The sequence below is a fragment of the Octopus bimaculoides genome, chromosome 1 (assembly GCF_046866305.1).
Source record: "Octopus bimaculoides isolate indiv1 chromosome 1, ASM4686630v1, whole genome shotgun sequence".
NCBI classification, from domain to species: Eukaryota; Metazoa; Mollusca; class Cephalopoda; order Octopoda; family Octopodidae; genus Octopus; species Octopus bimaculoides.
In genome coordinates this window covers 52,849,524-52,873,543 of record NC_142928.1, presented here as the reverse complement: position 1 = coordinate 52,873,543, position 24,020 = coordinate 52,849,524, and the positions used below count along the sequence as shown (strand labels likewise).

The 24,020-nt window shown below is 34.9% G+C and overlaps 1 protein-coding gene across 2 annotated transcripts; it reads left to right on the top strand.

Annotated features, from left to right (window-relative positions):
* Positions 1-204: 204 nt before the first annotated feature.
* On the top strand, positions 205-23,233 carry LOC106873282 (cytochrome c1, heme protein, mitochondrial). Of its 2 annotated transcripts, XM_014920585.3 has the most exons (8): positions 205-283; positions 14,253-14,294; positions 16,454-16,599; positions 18,890-19,016; positions 19,281-19,451; positions 20,652-20,799; positions 22,078-22,178; positions 22,944-23,233. In XM_014920585.3, the coding sequence occupies exons 1-8, from the start codon at positions 212-214 to the stop codon at positions 23,043-23,045; spliced, it is 909 nt and encodes a 302-aa protein (XP_014776071.1). In that variant the 5' UTR covers positions 205-211; the 3' UTR covers positions 23,046-23,233. The 2 variants fall into 2 exon arrangements, with proteins under 2 accessions (XP_014776071.1, XP_052822512.1); XM_052966552.2 differs by lacking the exon at positions 14,253-14,294.
* The last annotated feature ends 787 nt before the right edge of the window (positions 23,234-24,020 follow it).

Below are 24,020 nucleotides of genomic sequence, written 5' to 3'. Positions count from 1 at the left end.
TTACCACTGAAACATAACTTAAACATATTGTTCAACTGGTAATCGATAAAATCAGTTTTATATCTGACATGTCATTCTCCAATTCTCAAAGTTTTCTGAATAACCTCTTGGAAAGAAATTAGAGTGACCTGAAAGGGGAGGTAATTCCTGCGTTTGGAGCTGCACTCGTGCGTAGCCTCGTTGTGGTTGTACTCCCTCTCTTCTGTTCGACATGGCTTCGCTGCTCAATAATGGGCTGAGGCCCGTTTTATCACGCTGGCCGGCCAACTTTCATATTCAAAAGGTATGATTAAAAAGTTTACTTTTCATGCTTTTTTATTATCTCATTTCATTAAAATCAAAATATTGAATATCATAATGATTTCAAAATTTCTAAACCAGGTACTGTCTTTCCACAATGTCACGCGAAGGTCTAATATTTATGAAGGTCTTTCAGATGAGAGGAGTTGTTACTAACCTTTTCATTTCCAATTTCACTACTCATTCAATTACTTGCTAATAATGAATTACGAACCGTTTTAATGATATAGTCTTTACCGTTATAGGTTAAAATTTTGCAATCTCCAGTAATTCATTCTCATTATCAACACATATCACATCATACACACACACATACACAGATGAAGTTTTAAATTCTCAAAATTAAAAAAAATTATTATTACTTAATCGTTTTTTTATTTGTTAAAATTGTTCTTTGTGTATCTATGTCTCTATTCTTTATGTGATCTATGAATTACGAATCTATTGTATATTTTATTCATTTCATTTCGTTTAACGTCATTTTCATAATCTTTGTTATTAATAACTGACTTTGCCCACAGTCTACTATTTTGTTCTAATAACGGGTTAACCATATGTATATATACATACGTTTAAGTGTAAACATATTCTGTTTCACCTTACATTCTTTAGATACTATTTACGTGTATGTTTTGAAGTAGACGAATTTTAATTGAATATTTTTAATGCAGTGTTGTATCATAAGATTTAAAGCAGAAGAGAAATGATCTACTTCGAAATACAACACACCTTTCTCAATATAATTAATTCGATACCTAGAGATAAAAATAATACGATATATTGAATGTTCTGTCTGCTTTTGCTATAAAAAGATGATTTAATTTCCTTTTGAATCAATGTCAGTTAATATTTTTTAAATATATTCTAACCCTCTCTTTTTCCTTTTAGAATTATAGCAGTTATATAACTTAACTCCGGAATCTTCGGTGTAATTGAATGTTTTGACATTGACCTTTAGGTTGTCAATTGATAGAAAATAAGAGCCATTGGTATTGGAGGTTGTTGGTTTTGTACGACCTTTGCAAAGGATAGTTTCCTTGTAGTGTTCTTATTTAAAGTAAATCTTGAAAATATGCTCTTTTGTTAAAATGAAATATGGACTTAATTTAGAAACCGCAATTAATATTTAGTTTTAAAATCAATATCTGTAAAAGAAAAATAATTTTAAAGTATCAATATTTGTGATTGTCAGGTGAGCATAAAAACTAGAAGTATCCCCTTATTTAGCTTCTAGTACCTTATAAGCAATACATTACTGGAACTCACTTGAGATAACATGCATTAGATATTTAAGATCGCTAGTTTCTTTCTTTGATTTTCTTATCAAAGAAATCCTAATCTATTTATGAAAGCATTCGGCTGTTCAAAAATTTAATACTAGGTATTTTCACTGAGGACTTTTTACACTTCTTTTTATGTGCCACTGTAAAAAGTAAATAATATACACACTAAAATGAATTCCTTTAGATAAATTATCAGCATTCAACATCCGTTTTCCCTGCTGGCATGGGTTTAACAGGAGCTGCTTTGGCACGGTTTGACATGGTTGGGTGCTCTTCCCAACGCCAACCACTTTACAGTGCACTGGATGCTTTTCATGTAACACCAGCACCGGCAAGGTCACTAACCTGTAAGACAAATATCCCTCGACTAGAAGAGGAAGTCGTATTGAGAGAGGCGGCTTTGTGCCAGGTGATGAAATGTTAAGAAGTGCAATAGAGGGGTAGAGATAAGTATCTTGCTATAGAGGAGATACATGACTACCCCAGTTGGAAAAAGAGAAAAATTCTTTTGTGGAAAATGTCAATACAATAATTGGTTTATATTTCGTTTTCAAATTCACTGTTATTTTCAGTCAGATTTTCTAAAGTATTTTATGTAATATCTTGACAATTAGATTGTATCTAATTCTATTGCTGCTGCCTTAATTATTCTCTTATTATATGTGTCCCACCCTGGTCAGTAGGTATTTGGAAAAACAATTGAATGATTGGTCATGACCTGCAAACTCTGTTCTACATAGTGTTATTCAGAGTGAGAAATTTTGGTTTCCAAAATAGTTCTATAATATGACAATTGAAAAATGACAACTACCATCTCACCTTGGGTCAGAGATTCAAAATTTAAGTGAATCTAAAGACTCAGTTTGTGTTTTAGTCATGATAGCCTCAATCTCTGCCCAATTTGTGGAGTTTATAGTCTGCTAGCAAAATAAGCATTTATCTTTCCCAGTTATTATGCAGAAACCTTAAGTTTGGATGAATGAGTTACTTTTTTACTTGTTTCAGTCATTTGACTGCGGCCATGCTGAAGCACCGCCTTTAGTCGAGTAAATCGACCCCAGGACTTATTCTTTGGAAGCCTAGTACTTATTCTATCGGTCTCTTTTGCTGAACCGCTAAGTTACAGGGATGTAAACACACCACCATCGGTTGTCAAGCGATGGTGGGGGGACAAACACAGACACACAAACAACATATATACGACGGGCTTCTTTCAGTTTCCGTCTACCAAATCCACTCACAAGGCTTTGGTCGGCCCAAGGCTATAGTAGAAGACACTTGCCCAAGGTGCCACGCAGTGGGACTGAACCCAGAACCATGTGGTTAGTAAGCAAGCTACTTACCACACAGCTACTCCTGCACCTATATGGTAGTTGCGTGAGTTGGTAGTTGCTTAAAAATTAATTAGGGCCAGCATTGAAGAATTGTGGAAAGATTTCTTCTCAGCTTTCTGATCTTTGACCTTGAGCAATCACATTGGAATTTAGGAGTGAATGTCCTATGGAAAATCTGTATGACAACTTGGTAAACTATAGAAATTGGAAGGTTTTGACTCAAAAGTTATAAAGGCAGTGGCAGGGATTACAAAAACTTAATACTAGAGATACACTATAATGCACATTCTGACATGCAGTGTGACATGTTGAAATAGCTTCATTGTTGAAGCTGTTTCTATATATTGTGCTGTTATGTAATCTCAAATCAATTCTAATCAAGCACTCATTTAGTATGCAGCTAATTTCTGAATGATGGCATATGACCCACAGGTCCATCTTCCCAGTTATACCCTATCTTTGTCTAATTGAGGATCATACTGCACACTATGACACACAGTGATGAATTGTATGGGGTGCAGCATGACAGTCTGGACTTATTCCACTGTCCCATCTATCCCTGTACAGCATGACAGTCTGGACTTATTCCCCTGTCCTGCCTATCCCTGTACAATTGTAGATTATGGTAGAAGCCACAATAGAGGCAAAGTGAAGCACAGCAGTTACTGTTCCTCTGCACTTGGTGGTGGTGAGTGTCCATGAACAGTGTTAAGGGCAGGTGAGGCTATTGAATTTGCAACCATTTCTGTGTTTGTTCCACATGCTTGACCGGGGTGAGAAGGGAAAATAATCTATACATATAAAAATGAGAATGTGTGTCTGTCTGTCTGTCTGTGTGTGTGTGTGTGTGTTCCCCTAAAACTCGAGAACTACACAACCAATTTCATTCAAATTTTACACATGCCCACAGCAACATCATATCTCCTCCACTATTTAAGTATTACGTGTCAAAAGTGAAACAAAAACACTCATGTCAAATACTTTCACTTTAAAAATGAAACTATTCCACTAACTGAAACAATCACATTTCGATACTGTAATGACATACTTTCACTTTAATGGTGTGTATATATATATATATATATATATATATATATACATACATACAGAGACAGAGAGAGAGATGTATATGTATACATGTATATGTACACGTATATGTATAGATATACATATAGATCTATTGGAATTTAGGAGTGAATGTCCTATGGAAAATCTGTATGACAACTTGGTAAACTATAGAAATTGGAAGGTTTTGACTCAAAAGTTATAAAGGCAGTGGCAGGGATTACAAAAACTTAATACTAGAGATACACTATAATGCACATTCTGACATGCAGTGTGACATGTTGAAATAGCTTCATTGTTGAAGCTGTTTCTATATATTGTGAGAAAAGCTGAACATTAGAAGCATCAGTTGTGGCGTGCAAGAGAGACGATTGCGCTGGTATGGACATGTGGTGAGAATGGAGGAGGATAGCTGCGTGAAAAAGTGCCACACCCTAACAGTTGAGGGAACCCGTGGAAGAGGTAGGCCCAGGAAGACCTGGGCTGAGGTGGTGAGGCAAGACCTTCGTACATTGGGCCTCACCGAGGCGATGACTACGGACCGAGACCTTTGGAAATGGGCTGTGCGTGAGAAGACCCGGCAAGCCAAGTAAGATCGTTGCCAGTGCCCCTGGACTGGTTCTTGTGCGGGTGGCACATGAGATGCACCATTTTGAGCGTGGCCGTTGCCAGTACCGCCTGACTGGCTCCTGTAGGATTTTCGAGCGAGATCGTTGCCAGTGCCCCTGGACTGGCTTGTGCGGGTGGCACATAAAAGACACCATTTCGAGCGTGGCCGTTTTCGTGCGGGTGACACGTAAAAGCACCCACTACACTCTCTGAGTGGTTGGCGTTAGGAAGGGCATCCAGCTGTAGAAACTCTGCCAAATCAGACTGGAGCCTGGTGTTGCCATCCGGTTTCACCAGTCCTCAGTCAAATCGTCCAACCCATGCTAGCATGGAAAGCGGACGTTAAACGATGATGATGATGATGATGATGCATACATGTATATGTATACATATGTGTAGATGTATATATATAGGTGTACATCTAATATGTACACATATATAAATGCATACAGATATCTATACTTATATACACCCATACACACACACATATATATGCACACAAACACACACATTAGTCATTTGTTTTCTTATCCAAAACTACGTCAAAAGTATTGAATGGATCTTTAAGAAATTTGGAAATTATATTCTATGCATAATGGCCATAACCCCCATGAAAATTCATATATTTTTGATGTTGATGAAATTTTAACCATACAGATTACACACAAATAAAGTAATATTTCTAAAATTTTTTCTTCTTAGAAGTTACAAAGACCCCTTCATGGGGACTTCACACCCACAATTTAGTCATTTTTCCTAAGCAAAGACGAATACAGTTGTACCATTGGTAGCTATAGGGTCACCCGAACATCACAGATGAGCATTATTTGTAATTCAACGGTACAACAGTGTAAGACTATCCTTTCAGATATACTTACATTGTGATTTCTGCAATGTGGTGCATAAATTGTCAAGTAAATGAGACTCATCTTTGCCTCCACTGATTCACTTGCAAAGTGATGAGTAAAATTATTTCGTTGCAGACCTCCTTTGAGTCTTTTTATTACCACTGCGACACATATAGTCCCCAGTTGGTAACATTGATTTCAAGGCCTTCCCAGATGAGTGACTGGTTGTTCTAAGACATTTATTGATTGTAAATATTTTCTACCCAGTTACCTATCAGTATAGTGGTCATTTGCAAACTCCAGAGGTGACACTTTCATTTCCCTTTACTCCAAACGTCACACATTGTTGTTTCTATTGAGTCATGCCCTTCCAGTTGCTATAGATCCATAATGCATCTTAAAGCTGTACCTGTCACCTGTATGGTGAGGAATCCTACATTGGGGAGTAGTAACGACTAGGCTATGGTAGCTGACTGATTATCGTGATCATTCGTCTTTTGCTTTCCTGTAGCTTTGCTCTCTTTTACAAACCCAGTGAACATACATATATTTCCTATTTTAAAGAAATTCAAAAATACATATTACACACAAGTTAAAAAGATTCCCAACAATTAAACTTCTCTGGTTGACATTAATACACCCATCACCAATAGGAGCCTTAACTCCCACAATTTTCAGCTCCATGAGCTCCATTTTTCAGGAGCAAAATTCTTTTAAGGTCCATGTAGTGTCTTAGGCCAAAAAAATGTTTAACTTCCTGCATAGTTCGAGCCCACAGCAATATCTTATCTCCTCCACTATTTCAGTATTATGTGTCAAAAATGAAACAATAACATCACTCTACTGTAATGTCAGATACTTTCACTCTAACACTGAAACTATTCCACTATTTCAGTATTACCTGTCAAAAGTGAAACAATAACATGTCGCTACTGTAATTTCAAATATTTTCACTCTAATATTTTCAATTTCATACTGAAACTATTAAAATGAGACTATACTCTCACATATATACAGGCATACTATAAGACCCAAGTAAAAACATTCCCAACAATTCAACTTCTCTGGTTGACATTAACACCCCCACCCCCAATAGGGGCCTTCATTCCCACATTTTAGAGCTCCATGAGCTCCATTTTGCAGGAGCAAAATCTTTTTTACAGGTTCCAGAAGACTGAAATTTTGGAATATGTGCATAAAGATCAATAGTATGGGATACATGTCTCATGATTAGAATTTTTTTAGGGTGTGTAAAGAGGGAAAGAACCCTCATGTGCAATTTTGATGAAATTCGAATCATGTATTCCAGTTCCTTACAGAAAATATAACAGAAAAGTCTCATTTTTCAATTGCATGTAACACGGGCATCTCTGCTAGTGTTTTCTAAGATGTACTTGGTCAGTGATTCTCAACCAGGGTCCATATAAGATTTTCAGGGCTCCACATAATAAAATAATAAATTGGGGGTCCACAATAATATTTTAAGGGCCCCTGAAAGAATTTTGCTTTAGATGTATGTATTGCAAGAAACAGATTTCTCTCTCTATCTCTCTCTCTCTCTAACATTTTACATAGTTCAACCTACACAGGTTAATGTGTATAAAACTAAACAGGGATTTTGAAAGAAGTTTCTATAAAACTAGTTTTTGAACATTGAATAGCTATGGGGGGTCCACCAGAATGAGATAGTAATCAAAGGGGTTCATGAATAAATAGTTGAGAACCCCTTCTCTAGGTGTTTGGAGGTAATTTTTTTTTTCCTGTAGTGACAATAATTGTAGGGGACAGAAGCTTGTTGCAGAAACACACCGTTTCTTACATTCCAGGTGGTCAGCTCCATTACTCTGGTAGTGGTGGTTACCAGTAAAAACAGCGCAACCATCACTGCCACTATCATCAGTTAACAATGATAATAATGATACCATCACTTATTAAGCCAACTGTTGGACACTAGTCACTGCCATCAACAACAGCAACATAGTGTCAGCCATGGATATGGTGAAGGTTGATACAGGCAAAAATCACCACAATTGCAACCAACACCAGTACTACCATATCTACCACAGACACCAGCAGCAGCAGCATCAAAAGCCTGAGTCTCACTGGAATTTTAAAAAAAAAAAGATTTGAGAGAAGCTAAGAGTCTTGTTTGTAGAGAAGACAGAAAGGTCACATTAGCTATAACCCAGCACTCATGCATGAAATGACAAAAACAAAATGGCATTGTATCAATACATGGCAAGAAAAACTGTCACAGACCCAGGTAGAGAGATGTTTGTTGGGTATTTGTAGTGTCACTCATTCCAGGTGGAGGTACAATTTCTCTCAGAAACCCACATGCTACCTTGTGTATAGGAGAAAACTTTTTCATCATACCAACTTACATGTACTAGCAAAGGTAAAGTGGTGGGTGGATATGTTGTCAGAAACAAACATTTGGTGGTTAATGGCATGTGTTGTACTGCAAGAAGAGAGCATGTTATGCTGGATATGAAGAGATTCTGTCAGGAAAACCAATCAGGGGTAGGTCTGAAAGTCTGATCTAGATAAAGCCAGAAAACCTGAACAAGATTCCCAACCAAATGGACTTTCCATATAGCACTCAATGCATGTTGTGGTGGAAGGCAGAACTGTCAATAAAGCTTATATTAAACAATGGTTTTTCATTTATCGTCCTGCTGGATGAATCACCTGACATAACTGAAGAAGCTCAACTAATTACATTCAATAGATTTGTTTGTAAAAGAGACATTATGGAACAATTTTTATTTTTGTAAGCCATTTCCAGAAACAAAAAAAAAAATGAAGCTATTTTTCTTTACAGTTATTTCTTTGCTGATTGTCATGGAACGTCTGGCTGGTGTTCCTCCTCTATGATAGGAAATTTGTGAGGACTTTATGCCATGACTTAGCAAAAAAAACTCTGTGATTGTTTTTATACATTGCTTCCACCATAGAGAAACCTTTTCAAAATTCATTAGATATACTGGTTCAGATAACGGTTAATTACATCAAAAGTAGGTTGTCAAAACGAGTCATTTCCTTCATTCTGTTCTTCTATGCAAGTTACTTGCACAGTTTCTATTGAACATGAGAGTGGGATAATTATCTCAAAGAAGGATGTTTCAGTGATTTTATGAACTAAGATTTCTTTTTTTCCTATTTAAAATGTAGTGCAATAAAGTTGCATTTCAGCAAACATTTTCCAAACATTGAACACAATAAGAAAGGGAGGAATGAAAACATTCTAACTTGTACTATTGTACATCCAAACATATCTATGTTGCTATATTTTTTATATTGGGCTAATTTAGTGTCTTTATTTAGGAGAGAGTGAGACTAATATAAGAATGTCAAGAATTTTCCAAGATATTTGTGTTTAATGTATTTTTCTTTCAGACGAGTTTCATACATGACATTAAACTCAACTTAGTTATTTTTCGAACTATTTAATAATAGGTCTTATGATTTTCAATGTAAGTTAGTGGGTATTTTTCATGTTTTATGAATCTATCTAAGCAGACAGAAAATTGTTTTAAAATTCTCTATTACCATAGAGGTCTACATCTGTGGTTGACTTCATCCGTGCATGCACCTACAGCTTCAGTGTATGCCACAGTACCCTCCTACTTTGATTTGCATACAGTTCCATGTCAGCAACTTCTTGCCTGAATGTTCAATTCTACAACTTAACATGGAAATTCAACCCAGGAAGATTTTTACCTTAGAAATAGCAACAAATTATCTCAAACTATGCCTGCTATCTTTGAAAAGGAAGAACATATTGGATAATGTGGTTCTAGCTATATTATTTTTGAAGAATATGGGACTGTCACTGCTGGAAAGCATTTGTTCATAGGCCTGCTAGATCAGGTCTGGTTTGAGTCTAACCACACCAACGAAATGTTAACAAAATGGTAGAAACTATCTTCTTTGCTATATCTGACTATCTTCTGTGCAATGAAAACCTACAACAAATTTGAAGTGGATAACTAGAGCTGATCCTGTTGCATACAGGCAAAAAAAAAAAACGGTTTATTGTTTCTACTGGAAATGTTTCTTTATCAATAACTGTGAGGCAATTGTTTGCAATTGTTCTTCGTGCAAGAGTGTCATTCAGACAACAAAAATTGTTTCTGCACAATATGTGGCATCAAGCTCTCGGTACTCTCCACTATTGCTTCTCATTCATGCCTCTAAAAACATCCTAATAAACTTTTGCATGTTTATTGCTCATTTTCAACTTAATGTTATCTTTGACATTTACAGCAGTGGACTCTTCTAGCTCTTCTTTCTCCACTTCCCAAGCTCGCAAGTTTATCTTTGCCTGGTAAAGAACTGCTATATCTTCAACTTCTTCTCTGCCAATATTTTGTATTCAGCCACTAGTATGCTAACATTCAAACAGAACATTAAATATAAACAATTTCATTCAGTTGGTTCCATTTTCCAATGTAGGAGAGGGTATGAGAAGGTTATAATCACTGTCGTTTCTCCTCAAACCAACAAATAAGCAAGGCTTGCATTTGATAAGCACTCATAGCTACATATTAAAAAATATTCTTCACTGTTGTCATTAATGTATGCATGTATTTTGCAATATTATTGTGAAAAAGTGTTGCTGTAAAACTGAAAGCATATTTAACATTTGTTTTTCTAGTGCAGTTGTTTGTTATTACACTGAAATAACTTGCTAAAAATGCAAAATTCCAAAGAAAGTGAGAAAATTGTTTTGATGAGTTATTGATTAAATATTTGGATTTTCTTCAATAGTTTCTAAGATTCTTCAGGAAATAAAACTAATTTACTAACATCTTGGTTGTTGAATGGGGAAAGTGATAGTAGCATTATGCAATAAACATCTTACTGGTGCTTCAACTTGTTTGTGAAATACTGTTGTTGTTGTGTTATGATGTAGTATACAAAGTGTTAAATTCTGTTTTCTTTGAATCGTGCAGTGGTAGAATTGATGAGACTGTTGATTTCATTGTGACCCCAAGTTGTTCATGTGTATTTGAGGATGGTGTGCAAATGTTATCTCATGCTATGTAGAAGATAATTGTTTTAATGTCATTGGGATAGGATGGCAATATGTGTGGGGGAGTGTTAATGAAGTAGTTACATGATGTAATTTAAAATTTCTCCATTAGTAAACAAAACTATGGAATAGTTTATATACAGTCTTTTTTAGACAAAAAAAAATCTTTGTATTTCTTAAAACGATGGTTTATGGAAGAAATATCTATTTAAAAACTTTATCTCTATGCATTTTCTGCTTTTCTGTTATTATTTAAGGTGGCAAGCTGGCAGAATCATTAACACTCCAGGCAAAATACTTAGTGACATTTCATCTATCTTTACTTTGTGAGTTCAAATTCCACTGAGGTTGACTTTGCCTTTCAGGATTAATTAAATAAGTACCAGTTGATCAATGTAATCAACGTACCCCCTTCTCCCGAAATTGCTGACCTTGTGCCAAAATTTAAAACCATTATTATAAAGCAGTGAGCTGGAAGAATTATCATGCCAGATAAAATACTTAGGGATATATCTTCCAGCTTCACATTCTAAGTTCAAATGCTGCAGGGGTCAATGTAATCAACTTACCCCCTCCCTTGAAATTGTTGGCCTCATGCCAAAATTTGAAACTATTTATTATTATTACTTCTGAGAAGAGTTCAAATTCTGCCAAGGTTAATTTTGCCTTTCATCATTTCAGGAACAATGAAATAAGTAGCAGTTGATAATTGGGGTCAGTGCAATTGATTAGTCCCCTCTCCCAAAATTTCAGGCCTTGTACCTTTACTGGAAAGGATTACTATGAGTGGAATTTACAATGATGGAATGTGTCTCCCATGTTTTGTTCTGGATTACATTTTATGTATTTAAAAATATTTTGAATAACTTTTTTTGTGTAAATTTGTTGTTTTAAACAAAAGTGAACAGTTTATTTGTTAATTCTCCTACCCTGGTTGAGTGAATAAAGACTCTTGTTATTTGAAATTGTTAGCAAGAAATACTTCTTCAAACAAAAGCTTTGGCAATTGCACAGCCAACACACAAATAAAGAAAAATATTGCAAAACAGCACTCATATTTTGAAATGATTTTAGTTCTACCAGTTCTTTATTGTGCAAAGAACTGTAAAATTTAATTTGACATAGAAGAAAATGGGCTCCTCACACATTTTCCTTGCCTTCCTTCTGCCCATCTGTCACTGTTCATATTGAAACATGGTGCATCTAAAAATACCCATCAGTATGTTTTCAGTTGGCCAAGCTTAAAATCACCCAACATCTCCTGAATTTTTGTGTTTTATGCTAGGGTAAATTACTGATGTCATCTTCACCAACGTCCTCAATAATAAGGAAGAAAAGAATAAAGATATGAGGGTATACGTCATAAACATCTGAGTACAGCACAAACAGAAAAATGCCCACAAGAAATGGTACAGATATTAATTAGTAAGGAGGAAGCAATTTCAGACATTTGTTGCTGTCTGCAACAGTATAATGAAGGCCAATGAGTCATTACAACCACTTACACATCCTAAGATTTCATGATGATTTCACTGTACTTGGGAAAACCGGTGACAAATCCAAGCCGCCAACATCATGCACCACAGAGGCCAAGCCAGAGGAAAGCTGTGCTAGAGGAACACAGAAGTCCACTCCCTGGTAGCACAAAATGTGAATGTTTCTGGGCTTCTATGTGTTGGTCTTAACTGAGGATTTTGCTGAGACCCCAGATAACTCTTGGTTCAAAGAGTGCAAAAAAATGTGATGGAAGACTGCCAGTGCACTACAAATATGACATAACAGATCACTTCAAGGTTTTCTGCCCTGTGGCAACAGCAACTTTTAGATGAACCCTTCAACTAATGTTCTAATGTAGACATGGTCAAATTGCAGCATTTCAATCAGGTCGTGCTTAGAATTTTCATCAGGCTAGCAAATAAGCTTAACCCTTTCATTACTGTATTTTTTTTTGAGATCCTCTGTTTCTTTCAATTACTTTAAATATAACAATGAATTTAGTAAAATAATTTAGTTATCATTCAGCTAGTGTTAAGAACATAAATTGTGACTAAAGTTTGGTGGAAGATTTTAATTAAAAACTTAAGAAAACAAGACATTTGTACTTAGAGCCAGAGCTGGTTTCAGCCAGGTTGGTAATGAAAGGGTTAACATAAGTTGGTTAAATGCATTACAGATTTGTGGCCTTTCCTATCAGCTTAGAAAAGATCAATAGATAGACCTGGACAGGAAGTTGAAACATCTTTCATTGTGCAGATACTTCAGTGACCAGATTAGAGAACTAATTAAAGGGGAAATAACAGGGACTATCAACCACATGTTGATGATAATCAGCTGTTATTGATGATTAAAGAGAAAAATTAGAGTAACATTTTAACTTTTAACAAAGAGATAGCTTATAGAGAATAGTATAGTACAAAAGAAACTCATCTGTCAAAAGACAAACCACAAATGATGTGCTGTGTAGGAATAACCATATGAAACATGAAAGCCTCTCTATGTACTTCAGTTGTAAGGATGCACTGCTGAGGACCTAAAAAACAGAGATGTGATAGAGATCTTCAGGCCCACAACTCAAGCTAAATGCAAAATGCTTGCCAAGAGGTTGGTGTGAAGACATACAAACTCTTGAGTGATCCCTTGTAGATCTGTCCTCAACAATCTTCTCATCATTGTTGAGCCAGTTGAGAATAGATCTGGCTTCAGTGGAGCATTGGTCAGTTTGACTTAGTTCAGTTCTTTTGACAAAGTTGTGTACCTCTATCTAGTGGTTGAACTAAGAGCAGTTGGTTTCAATTCTGTTTTCAGAGGCTTGATTACTACAGTGTATAGCGGCACCTGTTCAGTGATCAAACTAAATGGCCACCTTTCAAAACCATTTTGTACCACACACCAGTCTGTCAAGCATGTGTTGGTGCTGGGAACCATTGCTGCAAAGGATGGAAACTTCAAAGGACATCCCACTTGAACTAAGTCACGGGAGTGTTATGTCCTCATGCACAGATGATATCACTGCCATGACAATCAGCTGAGTCAATAGTGAAAATTAACCTACCACTTTCATTGGCAGGTTGGTGTGGTTAGTCTTTCTCTATCTACTGACTGTAGTGAAAGAAGTTGTGTAATGAACATGTTTAAGAAGTTTTAGGACAGGTGTTTTCCTCTTCGGCTAAGCTTTCATCTGCTTCTTCAAGTAGCACTTGAAGGAGAGGGCAGAAGGAGGAGTATTGCCTTTTATTGTATTAACAAAAAGTGGATAGAAGTAGCAAGATTGATGAGTTGAAGAAGCCTATTCTGACTTTGCTTTTATTAATAAGTGATAATAAACAAAAGAAGTCCTTTCAGTTTCTTTCTTCCTGTTTGGATACCTTTTGATGCAGCAGAGTAATCTGTGACTTTGTATGGGGACTTACCAATGAATTACCACCCTAGGTGGTCTTCAACACGGTTATGTTTTTATTGATTTTGCAGTGTTTTTTATTCAATTTAATTCTCACTTTGTGCTATATTTCATCCTTATACTACCACCAACACCTCACAAAGGAAATTATTATTCATGAGAGTAGTGGATTGGATTGACAGACTTGTAAGAGCATTGAACAAAATAGCTATTTGTCCCAACCCATTACATTCTAAGTTCAACTCTCTCCAAGGTCATCTTTACCTTTCATCTTTCTGAAGTCAATAAAGTACTAATCAAATACTAGTCAGTACAGTCATCTGTTTATCTCCCTCTAAATTTATGGCTTTGTCTTATGTAAGAACTTTTTTTTTCCAGGCTGGCTTCTCTTTTAAAAACTCTGGCACAAGAAAGCAAGTAGTAAGTAAATTCTTTTCTACATTGCATTATAAAGAAGACATTGATAGAACCTAAATGGTCAGCATTTATTAATAATCTTACAATTAATATTGCCTCTAAAGATTTTTTGAGTCCTCTTAATCAGCAGAACCATTAACAGCAAAACATCAATATGAAATATTTTTCCTAAGCTCAATTTAGTTTACAAAACTAACAAAAACAGGTTCTACTTCATTTTCACTAAACTGTTAACTGTAAGAACCTTCTTTGGTGCACGGTTTCAACAAAATCTGTCCTATTAGTGGAAAGGGTGATATAAAACAGCTCATCACCATCAAAAATATTAGAAGGCTTTATGTATTGAGTTTCAATGAGAGAAATCCAAATGTATATGGTTTAGTTGATATCTCTGTAGTATCTGAGCAAGAGAGAGAATTAAGTCTTGCTGATTTAAAAGGAAATGTATAACAAAAAGAAGAAAAAAATGGTAGTGGTGGTGGGGTGTGATGATTAATATTGTATGCTTAGTAAAAATAAAATGTCTCTGTGGTATCCTAGAGACAAATAATTAAATCTTGCTGATTTAGAAGAAAATATAAAGAAAAAACATTAATATATGATTAAAACATGAAAATTTAGTAAAAATAAAATAATTGTTACATATGTAATCTGGTTGTAAGACATCATCTTCACAAATTAATCATTGTTAGGCTAGCTCATGGTCATATAGTTTCATCTGATGGTACATTTCTGTTATTTTATTTATGCATGCTTAAATAACTTTATATGTCTAATACTGCAAAATCTCTTGTAAAGAAAACTTATTTGACCATTGCCATGTTATTTATCACAGCTTTACAATTTCCTAATGAAATACAATGATTTCTGTTTTGAAAAAGGAATATTTTCTTCTATGAATGAGTGTTATCATTTTATTAATAATTATTTCAACAACTTCAGATGGTCATGAAACATAGGTTCCAATTTAAAAAGTGAAAGAAAGTTAAATGGTATTTTTCCTCTACTTTCACATTTGTTGAAGATTGTCACAAATAATTTTGTATGCAGTATCTCTTATTTCAAACAAAACCATCTAATTCTTTCTAAACCAACACATATAAATTCTATTTTTTAAAATCAACTTTTGCATATGCAAGTATTTTATTTAGTTCCACTGATATATTTGTGCCAGACATTTGGAGGCTGGCATCAACCACGTTCGGATGGTGCTTTTTACGTGCCACTGGCATGGGGAGCCAGACATGTGGCACTGGCAACAACCCATGCACGAATGGTGCTTATTGCATGCCACCAGCATGGGAGCCAGTCAGGCAGCACTGGCATCTGCCATAGGAATATATTTTTATAAATATCTAAAAATATATTGATAAAGTTTGTAAAGATGAAGTTGATGTTTGCAACATTTATGAGACTTTAGTGTTATTATTTTCTGCTTCTGGTTTCTTTCTAATTGATCCCTGTAAAAGCTATGAGCAAGATGTATTGAACAAGATTCTTATACACTTTATAGATTCATCATTTTCAATTAAACATTAGAGAATGACATTTGCATATATCTATCTGTCTATCAACAAATGACGGAGCTTTTATGTGGTAACTCAATTTGCTAGAAAAAAAAGCCAAATTGCTTTCAGAACCTTATATATAGGAGGCTTTGTATGAAATTACTCGTATCACAGTAAGAAGCTTTGCTAGTGTCAAGGGAACAATTTAAGAAAATTTTCGAGGATCTAATTTTGTGTAGTCCTACATACATTGAGCTTGAAAGGGAAATTACTAATGAGTCATGGATTGAATACTTTTGAACATAGGTTTGCAAACCAAGAGTTTTAAATAATAACAACCAAAGTATAACTAAAAGAGCTAACTGAACCAGTTATTAGGTTGGAGTACATAAGAAATGAGAAACCCACCTCTTACACAAGACCAAATTGGATTATACAAAGGAGAGAATACAAAATTTGATATCAAGCAGCAATTATTTAACAAATTTTTGTAAACCTTTTAAATTAAATATTAAAAATATTAGTAATAGTTTTCTTTAATCAGTATATTCTGTGACATTAACTAAGCTCTGTATGAAAAAAAAAATATACACACACATGCATGCGCGTGCACACACAGATTTATATATATAATTTTTTCTATCTTTGTTTTAGGTTTATACACTTGTTGGACTAACTGGTTTGGGAGCTGCCACTTATGCTGTAGCTGTAAATCAGGCTGTGTTTGCATCTGGCGCACTGCATCCTCCAAAGTATGCCTGGAAACATCAGGGAATATTTGATGCTTTTGACCATGCGAGGTAAGGTATTGTTTGCTCACAAATTAGCCATGACCATCTCATAATTTTGTATATCTAGAGCAACACTGTTTAATGTATCCTTTTTCTTTTTTAAGCCAGTAGGATTAAGGTTAGGATGAGCTGGATGCTATTTCTAATAGATTCAGCAACCAGATAGATGCTCTCTTGTATCTCTTCAGGCCAAAAAAAACATTAACCTATTAGCTGGATTATTTATGTCTGTGGTTGGTCCGTATATTTATTCTGGTACTCAGTATAACACCAGCATCTGACCTTTGGCCCCTTCCCCAGTTTGAGGATAATCCATAAGTTGTGATTTTCTCCTCCCTTTACTCCACCAATTTCAGCAGCCAGCAAAAAGGCCATGAGTGTTGCCCTCCCTCCTTAGTTTAAGCCGGTGACACATAAAAGCACCCACTACACTCTCGGAGTGGTTGGCGTTAGGAAGGGCATCCAGCTGTAGAAACTCTGCTAAATCAGATTGGAGTCTGATGTAGCCATCAGATTCCACCAGTCCTCAGTCAAATCATCCAACCCATGCTAGCATGGAAAGCGGACGTTAAACGATGATGATGATGATTTTCATCCAATTCTGGACACATTTTCATTGCTTAAAATATCTTCATTTAGATGTTGTAAAATCAGATATTCATATCATCCAATCCACTGGTTCATCAAATTATTGATTTACATTAAAAATCCACCTACTGCACAGAAAACGTGGTTATCTGTAAACCCTCTCCCTCTTTGCATTATCTTTTTTGCATTGCATAGCTGCATTTACTAGTTGGCATCACCAATACAGTTGTTTCTTTATTGTCGGTGATATCATAATCTGCTGCATAAAACAAAAGAAGTTCCCATATTTTATCATTTACAAGATATCTAAATTTAATATGGTAGGGAATTTACTGTTGTTTTATACACAATGGTTATATTCCCTGTATATATGTTTACATACAAATGTAAAACACAACTTTGCACCTACAGGTGAAACTCAGAGTACCAAGAGACTGACTCAGCCAAAATAAAATATTAATCTCTGCCATGGTATTGAGTATTTTTTTTCCAATAGTTAATACCTATATATATATATATATATATATCATCATCATCATCGTTTAACGTCCATTTTTCCATGCTGGCATGGGTTGGACAGTTTGACTGAGGTCTGGAGAGCCAGCAACTGCACCAGGCTCCAATCTGATCTGGCAATGTTTCTACAGCTGGATGCCCTTCCTATACTAACCACTGAGAGTGTAGTGGGTGCTTTTTACATGCCACCAGCACAGGAGCCAGTCAGACGGGCCTGGCAATGATCACGTTCAGATGCTGTTTTTTATGTACCACCAGCACAGGAGCCTGTCAGGGGGTACTGGCATCGGTCACAATCGGTTGGTGCTTTTTATGTGCCACTAGCATGGGAGCCAGTCAGGCAGACCTAGCATTGACCACGTTCGGCTGGAGCTTTTTATGTGCCACCGGCACAGGAGCCAGTCCGGTGGTACTGGCATCAGCCATGTTTGGTTAAACAAACAAACACCAGTTGTCAAGCTATGGTGGGGACAGACACAAAGACACACCTTTTTCTTTGTCAAAGTTAAAATTTCATTAGAGATTAAGCAAATCATACAACAATTTTTGAAACATTTGGTAGTACTAATCTATCAGACACTACAAAGATAGAATAAGCAATTTTGTGCTATCCAAGTTTTTGTTAAACCAATTTCCTCTGCAATTCCCTACAAAGAAGTCATTTTTTTTTCCTATAGGATTGTTTTGCTACCTACAGATTTCAAATATGCTATGCATGTATAATGTAATTACAAATATAGAATTAAACCAAAGACAAAATGACTCAAAAATCCATTTGCATATAACTCGTCAATTTATCCACAATTTCTTATGGAAACCTAAGGTTCTTGAGATCCCTAATTGGGAAACACAATTCTCTAACATGCATGGCAAACATTCTTTATGGAAGTGAAATATGAGCACTAAAAAATTGAGAAAAAGAAGATTTGTTGAGTATGATAGTTTAGCTGGGCAACATAAAGTTGAAAAATAAGCAAGTAGAAAAAAAGAGCAGATAAGTTTCTTTTTTATGTTATGTATAAAAGAGGGGACTTTTAGTTATTCTGTAAGTAGTTATAAAAAAAAATGCTAATTTCTATATTAATTTGAATTTAAGATACTTTTATAGTATGTCCTTTTTTTTTTCAATTCACATTTCAGCTCATAAAATTTTGATTTTTACTTTTAACTAATTTTTCATAGTTTTGTTTTTCAGTATTCGCCGTGGTTACCAGGTTTATAAACAAGTATGTGCAGCATGTCACAGTATGCGGTATTTGTGTTACCGTAATCTCATAGATGTTTCCCATACTGAAGATGAAGCACGAATTGAAGCCGAAGAAGTAAATATCTTCCTAATTATTATATCTGGATTGTCACCAAATAGCCTATGTCAAGCTAATGCACATATTAGTAGATGTTCACAATTCCTATCAAAATTAAATCAAAAGTAAGACTTAATAAACCTCTCTAGATAGTGCTTAACGAGTGTCCTTATAGTATTTTATTAACTTCGTATATTTAAACTCTTAAGTTATTTCAAATTTGTAAGCATGTGTTAAATCAGTTTTTAATTTTAATTGAAAAAAATTTTTTATCCTTTCTAGATCCAGGTGCTTGATGGGCCTGATGATGATGGCAATATGTTTGAACGCCCTGGAAAATTATCAGACAGGTTTCCAAAGCCCTACGCAAATGATGAAGCAGCTAGAGCAGCTAACAATGGAGCACTCCCACCTGACTTGTCTTTAATCACTTCAGCTAGGGAAGGTGGAGAGGTACATTTTTTTTCTCAAATTTGTTTTCCTCCTCTGTTTTCCCATTTTCCATTTCTTATTCCAGTTTTTTTTAATTAGTATTTTCAGAAGATAAGAAATTATATGCCTGTCAGTGTAAGAATTTCAATGTTGAACACAAGAGCAAAGACAAGCTGACACTCATTTACTACATGTTTTGATGTGTACCAGTATGGAGTGGAAAAGTTTTTAAAAACCAGTGCAATTATTTGGTGCATAGTATAGTGAAGCTCATAAATTTTGATATTGTGAGAATGGAAACAATGATTATTATTTAGCTTTGTAATTCCATTAAAATTATACTTTCAAACATTTTATTATAATGTATTATTTTAAAATTTAGTAAAATATGGCTAGTAACTATATTGATTGAACTACAAGTTGGCTTTCTATCGTTTTCGAATTTATTTTGTTCTCACAAACTTTTTTAATTTAGTAGTTAGCTGTTCTTCCTGCTATCTGGTTTTCTCTTTATACATTATGAGTAAAAAGTAGGTAAAGTTACCTTCTTGAGTCCTGCCAACTCATAATTGCTGGTTTCCATGACATATAAATTCCTCACCTGGATGAGATGCCAGTCCATTGCAGGATTACTCATTTTTGCCAGCTGAGTGAACTGGAGCAACATGAAATGAAGTGTTTTGCTCAAGTACACAATGTGTCACTCGGTCTAGGATTCAAAACCACAATCTTGTGATCATGAACCCAACACCCTAACCACTAAGCCACATGCCTCCACATATCCTGTATGAGTTTTTCCTATTAGTTACCCACTTAGAATTTCAAAATGACTACGTTCATAAACTGTCATCTGTTTCATCATCCTACTGTTTGACATAGATTCAGTTCAAAGGTTTTGCTTCTCTATAGCATTTACATTTTTAGACATAGTTTCCTATCATATTAGAGTAACCTAGAAAGGTTACATAGGCATGGTTTCCATTCTTTTCTCCTGGCAGACAGTGACTTGAACAAGTGATATTTCTATAACCAGGATTTCAAACTAAATAACAGTTTAGGTTCTTTGAGAATTTACTTCTGTATTGCTTGTTTAATCAGTTGACAGAAATCAGAATTAGCAATGATATTTGGTTGTAAAATAACAAAGCTACTTCCTTTCTATTTACACAGATGATGTCACATCTTACTATAAAATAAAAATTTAATTTCTTTACATTTTAGGATTACATCTTCTCTATTTTGACTGGTTATTGTGATCCTCCAGCTGGAGTTACTCTCCAGGAAGGCACACACTACAATCCTTATTTTGCTGGAGGTGCAATTGGTATGGCACAAGCTTTATACAATGAAATCATTGAATATGATGATGGTAAGTAAATTCTGTTATTGCTGCAAAGTGTGTTTATTATTTTAATGTCATTTTTCTATGTTATAAAAGATGAATATTATTTTTGAGAAACATTAACTGATCCTGATTTTACAACCAATATTTTTTAGAGACACAAAATCCATGTTTGTACTCTAACTTACAATACTTTCTTGTTAAATTCACATGGCTAATAAGTCGTCTTCTCATCTTTCTGCACTCAGTTGTGTAGAAAGTAACCAACAAAGGGAACAAAGTAGAAAAGAGAAGGTATTTTAGCTTTGCCAGTGTTGAGACAACTTCTTTGATGTGGATGAAGACAGTGTAAGGTAGGGAGGATTCTTGATCCTTGCTGAAAAGAAAGCAACCTCCCTAGTACTGGTGCCATAGATAAAATGCTCTCAATACTCTCTGTAAAGTGGTTAGTAATAGGAAAGGCGTCCAACCTTTAGAAACTATACCATACAATTGAAATGTTATCCTGGCCCATGTACAGAGGCAGTAACTCTTAACAAGAACTGTTTTGGATCATGATACATCCCATGCCATCATAGGAAAGATGTAAAATGATGGCGAAATATCTTATTCAAAAGGAAAATTCTAAACATTTAGCATGTTTTGTTCTGATATTTATCAAGATGTTTTACTCTATTTACCTCTGTATAATTCAATTAAAAATAAATGAGTGTCTATTTCAATCCAAAAATCTCTGCAAGTGTCTGAATCTTAATACCCGTCTAACTTAGTTTTTCATTCTTTTGGGTATTATTAAAAACTACCAACCTAAGATAGTGGATTGGTGAAGCCGTAAGAACATCAAACTGGATGCCTTGCAGAATTTGAGTTCAAATCCTGCAATGGCCGACTTTGGTGGTCTTAACCCATCATACAGTTTAGCACCACTACCTGGCACCTTGGGTGTCTTTAGTAGGGTCCGCTCTGTTGTGTGCATTAGAGTCAGGCTTCTTGCTTCCAACAGTTTCAGAGGCCCTATAACATATGGGCAATGCTTTTCCTCCTGACTGAAATATTAGAAAATAAAATTATTAAACTAGAGGCCAAATGTCTGCACTGATTTAACTGTTGATGGTACAGCTTTATAAAAATCTCCTAAATTCATATTTTGTCAAATTCTACATTAACTCATATCGTTTACTATCTCCTGCATGGATAGTCAGAGAGGTGAAAAGGACACAGTGGGTTTGTCATGATGGTTGTACATTCTACAACATAATTGCTGTTTAAAAAAAAAACCACTATATGTAATATTTATATTTGTAGGAACACCAGCTACACAAAGCCAGTTGGCTATGGATGTGACTACTTTCTTAAAATGGGCTGCAGAGCCAGAGCACGATACTCGTAAAAAGATGGCTATGAAGGTAAGTTTATTGTTGCCCTAATTGACAATGTCTCGGTTTTTTTTCTCTAATGCATTAAATTTTTCATGTATAAAATCAAAATAATATTTAAAAACGCTTTGGAAATATGATGAAGTGCAAAGCATTTGTTACATAGAATCAAAATAGTAAAGTCTATTACGCTGATATTCTTGTTTATGTAAATCCATAATTTGTCTCTAACACAATAAGACTGTTTGTCAATTAATTTAAAATAAATATAAAGAAAATCTCACTTTTAGTTTTAAGGTTGACTGGAACTGGCCATCACATCCACTAAAGACTTGTTTTTGTTTTATCATTCTTTTCAAAGCAAACTCATATTTAATGTAACAAAGAAACTGAATAACAAAGAAAGCGCTGCAGTTCATTCCTTCTATCTCATACAGAAACTAAGTCTTGTAACATGTTCCTCCCTCTAATGCTGTTTATTTTTTTAATTAACCTTGTGAGGAAGGAGCCAACCTTCTTTTATAGTAGTAGTAGTATATGTGCTAACCTTATGTGATCAGATTTTTTGTCTATACAATAATCTGTAGACTCAAAAAGATTGCTATTCAGACATTAGAGCTTGGCGCAACATTCTGGTTAGTCAGTTCCTGTTAAACATCCAGCCCACGCCAGCATGGAAAATAGGTGTTAAACAATGATAATGATGTCAGAAAGAGGAAAAGACTTTGTAAAAAAAATGTGATGTTTAGCAAGAGAGAGTAATAATTGATATAATTCTCTTCTTTATCTTTTCAGGCTGCTGTTATATTTGGCCTTCTGATTTCTGTGAGTTTCTATTATAAACGACATAAGTGGTCTGTGTTGAAGAGCCGAAAAATTGCTTTCAAACCTCGGTAATAATTGTCTGTTTTAGTTCAATGAAAACTTTCTCTGTACAAGTAACTACTTTTGGATATCTCTCCAATTTATGTTACTTGTTTAGTTAACAAAAAGAAACTGATAATAAAATCAATTTGGTTGGACTTTAACCTACCATGCATACTTCATGTCAGTTAGTTTACAGAAAATAAAAAAGTCTGCCACAAGTTTTGTTTTTGTTTATTTATTTGTAATACAAAGGAAATTAAAGTTATATCAGTCTTTCCAAATCAGAGTTGATAATCTTTTATCAGAAATCTTGGGATTGAAAGTATTTTGAGATTTTCGAATGTTTGAATATTTGTATCTATAAAATGTTAGCTTAAGAATGAGATCCAAGTCTAAACATGTTATCCATTACCATTTCAAAATACAGCATGTGTATGTATATATATATATATATATATATATATGTGTGTGTTTGTGTGTGTGTGTGTGTGTGTGTGTGTGTTTGTATGTATGTGTGTGTGTGTATTGAGAAGGTACTTTTATAAATTTGGTTTTATCTTTTATTTGTTTTAATCATTGGACTGCAGCCATGCTGGAGCACCATGAAGGGGTTTAGTCTAACAAATTGACCCCCAGCACTTTTTTTTTAAGAGTAGTACTTATTCTGTCAACATGCTATGCCATAGAGTAGTAAAGACGTTGGTTAATGTAATGCAGTCACCTAGAGGTTGTAAGTTCAATCCCAGGCAAGGCACTAAGGTAATTCACAAATCAACTTGAAGCAAAAAATGTCATGAAATGCAAAGAAAGGAATGAGAATAGTGTGCTCCTGTAAAGGGTTAAATTTGAAATTCTAATACAACTAAGGTTAACACAAGACACTTGAAGAAGGCTGGAGTGTACAACAGCCAAAATGTAGTGAAAGCAACACTAAAGATGAGTACACCCGTCCAACAAATATAAACAATACAGTAATCCCATGCCACATCATGGTTTATTATTTAA